Below are 11,470 nucleotides of genomic sequence, written 5' to 3'. Positions count from 1 at the left end.
AGACACAACGCTACCCACTTTCTAGTGAATTGGGCAATAGAGCAGAAACACAGTTGCTGTACACCTTAACACAAAAGCAACACTTGAAGGAGAGCTTTAGGGCCCCGTTCCCTGAGCAACCGTATTTCCTTGAAAGTGCGGCTTTCCTCTCAAAGGGCCTGTTTTAAAAATCCACAGAGAGACACCAACCGCCATCACCATCCATCCACCCGCGTAGCCGGTAGCCGCGCGATTGCGCATGCGCCGCGCACGCACGGAGCCCCGCCCCACCCCGCCGCCAGGTGTCGCCCGCTGGCGCCGCGGCCCCGACGATACCATAGAGAGCGCCCCGCTCCTTTGCCAGCCGGGACGCTCCCGGCGTACGCGGAAGCGGAAGCGGGTCTGGCGGCGCGCGGCAGGGACGGGTGCCGGCGCGGCCGTTGCTGTGGGTTCGCCGCGTCGCGCCGCGCTGGCTGCGGTGAGGCGGCGCCGAGGCAGGCGCGGTAAGTCTCCCCGTGGGGGTGGAGGGCCGGCGGGGCCGCCCCGCTGGGCTCCGGGACGGGGCGGGGGGGCGCCTCGCTTTCCCCTGCGAAGCCGGCAAAGGCGCGGGCGGCCCGGCCCGGCCCGCCGCGGCTGCGGCCTCCGCCGCTGGCCCCGCCCGGCCGCAGGCGGCTCGTTGCGCAGCCGGGCGTGTGGCCAGTGCGCAGGGGCCGCTCGCTGCCGTTTGGCTCCTGTCGCCACTCAGCGCGGACTAAAGAGCCCCAAGCCTGGCTGTGCTGCTCAGGCGGCCTTGCGGTAAGCGGCGGGGCGAGGAGGCTTCCAGCTGGATTAAAAGCGGTCTCCTTCTCTCGTTGCAGATACTTTACGTGTCTTTGTACCGGAGAACGTGGAGTCTGCCCTCAGTGCTAATCTACTGTGGTTTGAGCGTTAAGGAGACTTTGAGGCCGTGTGACATCGCTCCTCCTTCCCTTCCTCCCTGAAAAGACGGTAGCTGCTTTCTGAGCCATCGCATACCAACTTCGTTTATTCCTAGATCGTCCTCAGCTCCTTGTTTTTTCTGAAGCCTTACTAAGGTTTAATTATCTGTGGGCTCAGATGATTGTAAAATAATTTAAGATGCTCGTGCTACTCAGTTTTAACTTTCTAACTGACTTTTATATTAAGAGACATTGGTTTTACTTGGGAATGGTTAAATGTCCAAGGAATTCAATTCTTTATGGATAAGGGCTGTTTTATTTGACATTTTTTGGCCTATATGTTAAACTTGCATCTTTATTCTTTTTATCCTATGCTTTTTCTGTGTTATGGCTGCTGCAACAATAGTTCATGATACATCAGAAGCTGTAGAGCTCTGTGCTCCTTGTGGGTTATACCTTAAGCCCATTACAAAAATGACCATCAGTGTGGCACTTCCTCAGCTGAAACAACCAGGAAAATCCATTTCAAACTGGGAAGTGATGGAAAGATTGAAAGGTATGGTGCAAACTCATCAGTTTTCCACTCTGCGAATTTCTAAAAGCACAATGGATTTCATCCGGTTTGAAGGAGAGGTTGAAAACAAAAGTTTGGTGAAGTCTTTTCTGGCATGCCTTGATGGCAAAACAATAAAGCTGAGTGGCTTCTCTGACATTTTAAAAGTTCGTGCCGCAGAATATAAGATTGACTTTCCAACCAGACATGACTGGGACTCATTTTTTCGTGATGCAAAAGATATGAATGAAACTTTGCCAGGGGAAAGACCAGATACTATTCATTTGGAGGGCTTACCTTGTAAATGGTTTGCAGCAAAGGATTCTGGCTCAGAAAAGCCAAGTGAAGAAATTCTTATAAAAGTTTTCAAGAAATTTGGAGAGATACGTAATGTGGACATACCTATGCTGGACCCTTACAGAGAAGAAATGACTGGCAGAAATTTTCACACTTTCAGTTTTGGAGGCCATTTAAACTTTGAAGCTTATGTTCAATATTGGGAGTATGCAGGTTTCATTAAGGCCATGAATGCCCTGCGAGGGATGAAGCTGATGTATAAAGGTGATGATGGCAAAGCAGTGGCTTGCAATATAAAGGTGAGAACTGCAGGCTTTTATATGATAACCCATGTTAAAGAAATATGGCTAAAGTCCTGTGGGACAGCCATAATAGAATGTTAAAAGGAAAATGATAGAAGAAAAATGTGTTCTGTTAAACATAGAATGGGTACGGTGGGGTGGATCTTTTGTTCTTTTGGGACTTTTTTGCTCAATGGAAGGACCAAATATATAAACGTGACTTGTTAAATTCCATGATTAGTGGTTCTTGAAAATTAATACGTATCTGTAAGTATTGTCATTTCACTTAAAAATTCTGTTTCTCAACAAGTTCAGACATATTTCGCTGGAAGGCTGGCTTAAGTGAATTGTTCTCTTGTGTACACCACAAATGGAAGTTTTGGGGGAGAAATTTAGAGCCTTCTGCGTTGATAATGAAGTCTACCAGACAAGTGTCAGCATTCTGAAATTTAACAGCCTGCAGCCCATAAGACCCGTGGGATGCACCATTAATCATGATTATTGTACTTCATGTACAGAAAGGCAAAATAAATAAATCACATGTTAAACTGTACTGCAGTTTCCTGTGAATCCAGTATGTTGATTTCATAATATTTATATACTGAGGTTTCCAGATGTCTTCTTTTTATGTAACCCCATTGTCTTAGAAAACAACTATGACAGGAGAGGACAACACAGTCTCTTCTGATGTAATGTCTATGAAAGTATGGCCTAAAGAAGACTTGCTCTGATATGCTTGGAGATTGTCCACCCAGTTACATATCAGTTGAGTGAAATGTTTGCTTACTTATTTCAGTGGGCTTAGTAGTCATTCATCAAATCAGGAAGTGTATTTCTGGAAAAAAGCTTGACTATTCATTTTTGTAATATGGGAACATGTAAATACTTAAATAAGTTTTATATTATTAAGTATAAGTAAAATACTATAATCTTTTATCTTGTTACAAAGCTTGCCAGTTGGAGCATAGAAACTCTTTAGGCCTTAACTTTCTTATTTTCAAGGGGGCATGAAATTCAGACTGTCACTTACATGCACTGGATCGGGGTTCCCAAATTTAGTTTACCCGTGCAGGAGGAAGAATGCTTTTCTGGCAGCTGCCCTGGGGGTTGATAGGAAAGAGAGAGGGCAATGTATGCAACTGCGCTGTCAGGACAGATCTCCTTCATACAAGGTTACAACACTGTATGACCCTTCCAACTCTGTTTCTCTCTGTTCGTCCTTTTAGCCTGTTAGTGGAACATCCTTTTAGATACAGTCTGAATGCATTAAACTGTGGAGTACATACTCTTTGTGCTGCGTCCCATAGTTCATATCTTCCACTGACTAGGGGCCCTAAGGATTTTTGCCTGCCTGCATGTAGGTGGTATTTAGTATGGGAAATCAGGACACCGGGAGTGTGATGTGTGCTGGGGTCCTGTTCCAGTGTGTGATCGAGCAGAGCCAGGGTAGCCCTTAGGTTCTGGAAGGCCCAGGTCTTATGGTCCAGACATATGTATCCTTCCTTTTGCTTGCGTTCCTATAATCTTAACCTTGTAGCCTCGGACAACAACACAACGTACCTCAGTCTGGGAATCTTTGTGTTAAAATTGGTATGGAGGTGCTAAACCAGGTGTTAAATCTTTTAGAACTGTTTTTTGTTTGTTTTTTTTTCCCCTCTTGCTGAACTTAAGGATCACAGTGTGACACAGAAAGAGAGGCCTCTTTAAGGCCCAGTTCTGCCTAGTGCTGCCCAGTCCCCAGTCGTATATATGAATTGAAAGACCTCTGTATATGCCTATTCTGACGAGCTGAAACCATTAGACAGCCAGGGCCTAAACCACATAGGGTTTACATTTAAAAGTCAGACACATACAAAAGTGTAAGCTGGTACCTAATTGTGCTAGTGTGCAGACATTTAAATTAAGAGACAGTTTCCAGTGTTTATAGTGCTCTGGAGCTCCGTTTCAAAGCAGTTTTTATGCTTCTGATGGTATGTGTCCTGTGGTTCGGATACTTTTCTACTAGATAAAGATGTGGTTGTTGTAGTGTTTTTTGTTTTTTGACAACTTAACACTGGTTTGAATTTTGTTCTATAAAGGTTTCTTTTGATTCAACAAAACACCTGAGTGATGCATCAATTAAGAAGCGCCAGCTTGAAAGGCAAAAGCTTCAAGAGCTTGAACAACAGAGAGAAGAGCAAAAACGTAAAGAGAAAGAAGCTGAGGAAAAACAAAAAGAGGAAGAAAGGTAATTGTTGCTTATTGCTCTTTGATATATTTTTCATAATAAAACAAACTGTTTCTCAATGACCCTGTAAATACGTAAGTACAGACTTCTTAGCGTGAGGTTTTTCTCTTCAAAGGAAGTTGTCATCTTTAAAGCTTTTCTGAAAGCCCATATTACAAAGCTCCAATTATAGCAAGCAAATAAAGGTTGCAATATTAATTTGAGTTAATAGGTGTAGTCGGTAGTTTGATGTTAGGTATAATGAAAATGTTGTAGATCTGGAAACATTGAGATAAGCAAATGTTTACAATTAGCTGTAACTTCACTTTCTAAATAAAAATTGCAATCATCTTCGAGGATAATACTTAAGACCCCTTTATGTTGAGTGTCCTAATACAAATTATATTTATTTAATTAAAATGTATAATTTCAGTTTAATAAAAAGTTAAAGTCCAGGTCATCTGGTCTCTAACTCAGAAGTACCTTTTAATGAAACTTGGTATCAAAAGGTAGACTTTTAACTCTCAAAAATTACTTATTTTCTTTTCCACATATTTTCTTTCAAATGCACTTGTATCTAATAGCCGTGGACTTCTGTTTTTACATGATACAAATTTTTGTGAATTTGCAGTGTATTTTCCAGGCTGTAGGTAATGCAATCTGGAGCTGATGTGACCAAAACTAGTTCCGATGTTTCAGTGAAACTGAATAGCCCTTATCATAATAACTGTGTTTTCTAGTAATTCCATGGAAAGTGACCCATTGTCTTAGTTCCTTTTGAGTGTTACCTTTTCCAAAATTACTGATTTTACTGTATTTGCAAACAGTTATAAAGCCCTCTTAGTTTGTCTTATTAAAGGTAGTGGCTAATATCTGCATTTTTATATCAGCAGTTATGCAGGAAGCAGTAGTAAAATTATGCAAAAAAGGGGCGGGGGGAAGACAATTACTCATTTCCTCGCAATAATCAGAATCTCAGTTTTCTCACTATATACAAGATAGAATTCATAATTTACTTTCTTAACATGTGACAAATAGTTCACAAGATTGCTGCTTGCTTACTTCTGCTTCTGGGTTGCATTAGAAAATAAAAGGTTTGTGGGGATTTTTATTTGCTAATAACTGTGGTACTTTGTTAGTTCATGTGTGAATATGACTTAGCTATTGACAAGTTACAGAAAGCAAGCTAACTGTCCTGGTGATGTAAGTCTTACAAGCATGTTGCCTCTGCAAAATGGGATATGATTGTAATACAGGTTAATGCAATTTTCTTTTTCTAAATTCAGTTTAGTAAGGCTAGCACTGAATTTTCAACTCTGAAGGCTGAAGTCTTCTATACACCGAAAAGTTCTGTGTAGGTAGCAACAGCACAAACTTCCATACGCTCACATAATGTGTTTCTACCTGACCTGGAGGGACTACTTGTAAGGGTGAGAGGAGTTCAGTTTCTCTGCTGCTACTGAATTTCTTAGGCTACAAGACTATAAGCTGCAGAGGTTGAAAGCTTCACTGCTTGGAAGCTGTTGTATCCTTAAGCTCAGTTCTGCTACAGTTGTTGAAGTGAAGCACTTAAAATTGAGTGAGAACAGTGTGATCCTTTTGAGGAAGAAGAGTTCAGGGAGTACTAGACTTGGAGATAAACAAGGTGTAAACAAGATTTTTTTTTTTTAGCTTTTTCCTTTGTGTAAATGTAATTACAAGAGCTGGAAAATTACATAATATAGTTCTGAAGAAAATGTGAAATGAAAATGGAAAATAGAAAATCATGCACTAGTTCTACTAATAAGTAACTTACTAGACTGCTCTTATTATAAAGCTTATTTGCTCATAACATGATGTTTTTTTTCCAGGAGAGGGATGGGATATAAGCACATTTTACAATGTAACTTTAAGAAAATGTATCTGGATGTGCAAATGCTGTAAGACAGCTAGAGATACTCAGAGTATAAACTTGAATGGAGCAAATTGTATGGTGTACAGTTGCCTTGATGTGTACAAATGCTCATTGCTTAGGTTTTAGATATTAAATGCTTTCAGAAAGTGTGATGTAATTCTTCGTATTGAAGCAAAATTATTTTCTCAGTAAGGTTATTTAGATTATGACTGTGCTTATGTTCATTTGGAAATCTTATCAGCAAAATACTGAATATTCTTAAAAATTGTATCATTCAACACCCAATCTCAAAAACTCTTGATCTTTTACATAAGATACCTTTTTGTCTTAATGACTGATATAAAAAACAGCACCCCACACATGTTAGTTGGCTTCATTTTTTAATTCTCCCCTTGATGATTGGTTGTCCAGCTGCCTGATGCATCACTCTTGTGGTCTAATCGGTTAAAAAAAAAAAGAATCTTGTTTTAGCCATGTTTCATGTTTGGATTATAACTTTTTTTAAATATTGACAGGCTGACAATTATTTTTATTTCACCATCATAAGTAATCGTTAAAAGTAAAAATATTAATCTCTTTTTAGGAAGCAAAGAGAGCTTGAAGAGTATGAGAAAGAGAAAAAAAGAGAAGAAAAGTTGCGCAAGAGAGAGCAGAAACAGAAAGATCGTGAAGTTCGAAGAAACAAAAAGCAACTTGAAAAAATACAAGCTGAAGAGCAAAAAAAATTGCAAGAGAAGATAAAGCTAGAAGAAAGGAAGCTCCTGTTAGCTCAGAGAAATCTTCAGTCCATTAGACTAATTGCAGAACTGCTAAGCAGGGCAAAGGTAACTTCGATGTTTATTTCAGAAGCTAATGAAGAACCCAGCAGAATTACTGACTTGGGGGAGGAGTGGGGAAGCACTGTTCATTAAACAGCAGATCTAGTACCTCTCCAACTGCTGTTCCTTAGACCACAAATTCAAAACTGTACAACGAAACAGTATTTGTCCCTTTGTAAAAGATGCATATATACATAAAATGAAGAGTGAACTTGAACCTGAATAACATTTTTCAGCATGTAAACTAATTGGCAGGCTTGCTCTTAAGTCCAGAATAAGAATGTGGAAGCATGATAAAATGAATTAAACACAGAGGATAAGATGTGAAACTCCCAATACCTAATTTCAGTTTTGATGCTGTTTCCCTTGTAGCCTTTAGTAGTTCCATTAACTACTCTTTCCAGTTAGAGGGAATTTCAAACATCATTAGCTGATGTTTGAAAATGTGCAGAATATACTTTTCTTCTCTACAGAAAAGTACTGTCAGCTAAGGCTTTGAATGTTGCAATCCTTTCTCTCTAGTGGTATTGCTGTTATCTTTCACTAAAACGGGATATAATTTGCTTAAGAATTTGAAGTCATATTGGGGTAGTGGAATGCATGTTAAATATTTTTTTTTGTAGTAATGCAAAAGGCTGTGGCAAAACAGTTCTATTCCTTGATGCCAGTATATCTCAGGACTAGTTTCGAATTAGAGTTCATATGGTGTTGTGTGGTCAACTATATGCTAGGAAAGGGGAGAAATACTCTGCAGCTGTTGTAATCTTCCAGCTGTAAAATAGAGAGACTGTTTGATACAATAGTCATGTTTCGTTCACTCCCAGAATTTTGAGGACTGCACTGAGACAGTTTGTCTGGAGCAGAATAGAAAAGAAATATTTAAACTTTGTTTTTTAGCATCATGAATTTCTAAAGTGGTTGATAAAATGAAAATGAATTTTTGTATAATATGCATGCGTGTGATTGTTACTTTTAATGGCCACATTGTAAAGTGGTCTGTGAATCACAGATTGCAGAGCTCTAAGAGAAATTCATGTTTTAAATTTGACTAAAACCTTCAAGTATTGACCCCGAGAAATGTATTTCAATACTTCAAATTTCACATGTTGTTCTAGCTTGTGTGTTACACTTGTCAGGTGAAGCTTAGTCTTTATGGCTCCTTAATCTTTGCATTGTGAAACTGCCAAGAGAATCTAACACTTACAAGAGTTTGTGGATTAATACTAATGTTTCAGCTTACAGTGGTTGTATGTTAGAACGTTCTTTTTTCTTGGGGGGCAGGGGGGCACTTTTATTTTGAGTCTTAAGTTCTTTATGTAAGACATTTTATTTTCTTGCCAGATTACTGCTTTCATGTTATGGTACAACTTTGGAAATACCAGCTGGTTTACAGATACTTTCTCATTTACTCTCACCTTCCTATTGGCTATCTTTCAGACAGTAAAGCTTTTGGAACAGGAACATAATGAAGAAAAGATCCGTCTTCAGCAGTTAGAGGAGAGACGAAAGCTACAGGAGGCTGAGCTCAGACGTGTAGAAGAGGAAAAAGAGAGAGCACTGGGACTGCAGAGAAAAGAAAAGGAGCTGAGGGAGAAGCTACTAAACAATCTTCTGAGCAAGAAAATGGATGCAGCTCATCAAAACGAAGAAGAAACAGAAGCATCTCCATCTGGTATGCTAAAAACTGCTGGTGGTGTTCCACACACTGTGTCATCCAGCTGCATCACTTCTACCTCGGGACAAGCTGTTGCAGGCAAACTAGCTTCAGGCTGTCAGAGAAAAGCAGTATCCCCTGAGAGTATAAATACTCAGTGCAAGTACTTGAATGGCAATATTCACGACAGAGGTCATGTCAAAGAAGGCCAGAAACTTCATACCGCAAACTCTGAGAGGTGTTCTGAGAAAAGAAGTTCAGGAGTGCTTTCACGTATTCCTACCAATAACCAGCAGCAGAAGAGCGTCTCTAGCTATGACCAGAATACCTGCAGGAAGGACTCGCACTGTGAGCAGGGCAAACGTAGCATAGAGTCAAGGAGAAGAAAGAGCCGTTCGTGTAGCAGTATAAACACTGATGAGAGTAAGGGTAAAAGAGAGAGAAGCAAACACAGAAGAGACATGAGTTATCAGGATGAAAGGCGCAGGAAAGAAAGGAGGTTTTATAAACACTCTAGCAGAAGTTACAGTCCTCAACGAAGCTATAGTCCTCGGCGAAGAAGCGTAAGCCCCAGACGTTCCCGTTATAGAAGAACTCGCAGTAGGGAACGTAAAAGGGACAGAAGAGAGAGAAGTCGTAGTCGCAGAAGTGTGAGCAAGAAACGAAGATATCGGAGGAGATCACTGAGTAAGCAAAGGAGTACTTGGAGTCGGTAGTAGAGGCCTCAGCCATTTGGAAAGGCTGTGATTGGACACAAGGGCCAGAAAATTGTAAGCCAGACCTCATTGGTGTGACTACTATAGAAAACGCTTGTTTCAACCAGTGTCTAACTTGCATCTAGTTCCTGAAACCAAGAAAATAGATGCCTGATTTTGTTGAAGTTTCTTTGTGCTTTGTTGTCTCTTTCTAGGTTTTTCCCATAATGTAGGTATAGCCACCTGTGCTTGAGTTCCTAGAGTGCTACAAGCTGACCTGTTTTCTTGATTTTCAATTTTGTAATTTTTCTTAGTTCATTTAGTTTTTCTTCTCTTCATCACCTATTTGGGATCAAGAGGTACATGGGTGCCAGTTATAGGAACTCCAGGTGTGACAAGCTATTACATACACACAGATTTAATATTAAATGCTTTCTGGTGCACTCAGTGAAATCATATGTAACGAAGTAGAGAGTTTTGCTGATTGAGCCAGAGAGCCGTACTTTTGTATAGTTCTTAAAATTGACTACAAAGATGCACAGGATATCTTTTAAACTGCTGTGATTCCTTCATTTATCTGTATGGTCCCAAACTTTGTGGCCCAAATTTTTCTGGCATGTAATGCCATTTATGTAGTATTTTTTTCCATGTAAGAAAGGCACATTGATGTAGGAAGTAAGAAGCAGTGGTAAAATGGTTGAAAAGTTGTTCTGTTATTTTGTTGACATATTTGGCTTTGTAATTACTTCAGATGGCAGTCACATGAAGCATTTTTTTCAGGTACGTATAGAGCTAGCAATTACCTTTTGAAAGGGGCCTTCTTGCTAAATTATTTTTACTTGCGTTGTTGGAAAATAAGGCTGCAGTGTCTCTTGTTAAATCCATTTAAGAATACTTTTGCTTCTAAAATGCAGCTCAGGAATATTAAAAGCTATAACATTATAGTAAAAGAGTTTATTTTGCCTTTTTATGGTAAAATTAAAATCTGTTTCCAGTGAAATGAAATGGCTGTTTTCATATGTCAGTATATTAAAATCTGCAGAACTATCATATGAAAACCTGCTTGGTGTTTCTTGGAAAAATCACTTGATAACATGTTTGAGTAATGAGGATCAGCCACTCTTCTTGATAGTCCTGTGATGTATAGCTATGTCAAATGTTAATTTGGCAGTGTGTGTGTGTTTTTTACCTACAGCCTTCAAATGCCATCTTTCTCACACTGATGCAAAAAATCAAGGTGCCTCACCTTCCTGGAGTGCCCGAGCAGCATAATTTCCTCAGCTTGATTCCCAGCTGGCTGAATTTGACTGTGCTGGTCTCACTGAATCTGTACAGGGTTTATTTCTGATTAGACTATCCTGCTGAAATCTTTGTAGTCTCTAGCTGCAGAGAGAAAAGATAGACATTCTTTTCTCCTCCTGGTAATTCGTGTTTTTAAAGCCCACCAATTAATTTTATCACCGTTGACGTTTTCGTAGACTTCTGTGAACTGCACTGATATCTTGGAGGCTGAGACCTGGATTGATTTATCTGATCATTTTTACACCATTAACTTCTTGAATTCTAAACAGTTGCCTTCTATGGAGAGTTCATGTTTGCACAATCTTTGTTAAAATGTTAAAATCCTATCTGCCTGAACATAAGCTCATCTTTGGTAAAGATTAAGCTAAAACCCAATCTAATGTTGATTGTGAGTATTTGATAAGGCTCGTGGAACACCTGTTTGTGATGCTGCTTAGGCTGCTCTTAAGTACTGACACACCGTCCGGTAAACTTTCTGTCCAAATACCACATATTGAACAGGTGTATCATTCCTTCTGCGGTCCTGTCAGGGACTGAGCTAATGGCTGTCAAAAGCAATGTCTTTGAGCTCAGGAATAGGGGTCTTACTAGTATAGTATTTTAATGTATTCTGTGGATTTCCCCTGGGGTTGACTTGTTGGTTGGTGTTCTTGATGCAGAGTAAACTCGATAAAAGTAGCAAGGGAGATTCAGGTTTATAATGTCTGGAATGCAGATATGAATGCAGTGTCATTGCCTAGTCTGGAAGCAACTAAGGCAGCAGCAGTCATCAGAAAGTGTTCACAAGTCTTGCTGGAAAAATCCAACAGCTTTGTTAGTTTGTGGGGAAAAAAAGGCAGTGCTTAGTGCCTTCTCTGGAGTGAAAGACTATTAA

General features: G+C 40.0%; 1 protein-coding gene across 2 annotated transcripts; it reads left to right on the top strand.

Annotated features, from left to right (window-relative positions):
• Nucleotides 1–339: 339 nt before the first annotated feature.
• On the top strand, nt 340–10,352 carry AKAP17A (A-kinase anchoring protein 17A). Of its 2 annotated transcripts, XM_064501244.1 has the most exons (6): nt 340–482; nt 837–966; nt 1,303–2,045; nt 4,106–4,254; nt 6,711–6,951; nt 8,383–10,352. In XM_064501244.1, exons 3-6 carry the CDS (start codon nt 1,371–1,373, stop codon nt 9,313–9,315), a joined length of 1,998 nt encoding a protein of 665 aa, XP_064357314.1. In that variant the 5' UTR covers nt 340–482; nt 837–966; nt 1,303–1,370; the 3' UTR covers nt 9,316–10,352. The 2 variants fall into 2 exon arrangements, with proteins under 2 accessions (XP_064357314.1, XP_025971249.1); XM_026115464.2 differs by having other exon boundaries at nt 837–2,045.
• Nucleotides 10,353–11,470: the final 1,118 nt, after the last annotated feature.

This window comes from Dromaius novaehollandiae, chromosome 1 (genome assembly GCF_036370855.1).
Source record: "Dromaius novaehollandiae isolate bDroNov1 chromosome 1, bDroNov1.hap1, whole genome shotgun sequence".
In the NCBI taxonomy this organism is placed as follows: domain Eukaryota; kingdom Metazoa; phylum Chordata; class Aves; order Casuariiformes; family Dromaiidae; genus Dromaius; species Dromaius novaehollandiae.
The sequence above is the reverse complement of the archived record's forward strand: the minus strand, read 5'-3'. Positions and strand labels throughout refer to the sequence as shown.

Excerpts from the sequence above, each read along its gene's own strand:
- AKAP17A (XM_026115464.2), top strand. The coding sequence starts at position 1,284 with ATGGCTGCTGCAACAATAGTTCATGATACATCAGAAGCTGTAGAGCTC. Across the intron at positions 2,046-4,105 it reads CAGTGGCTTGCAATATAAAG|GTTTCTTTTGATTCAACAAA; the intron begins GTGAGAACTGCA and ends TGTTCTATAAAG. Across the intron at positions 4,255-6,710 it reads AAACAAAAAGAGGAAGAAAG|GAAGCAAAGAGAGCTTGAAG; the intron begins GTAATTGTTGCT and ends ATCTCTTTTTAG.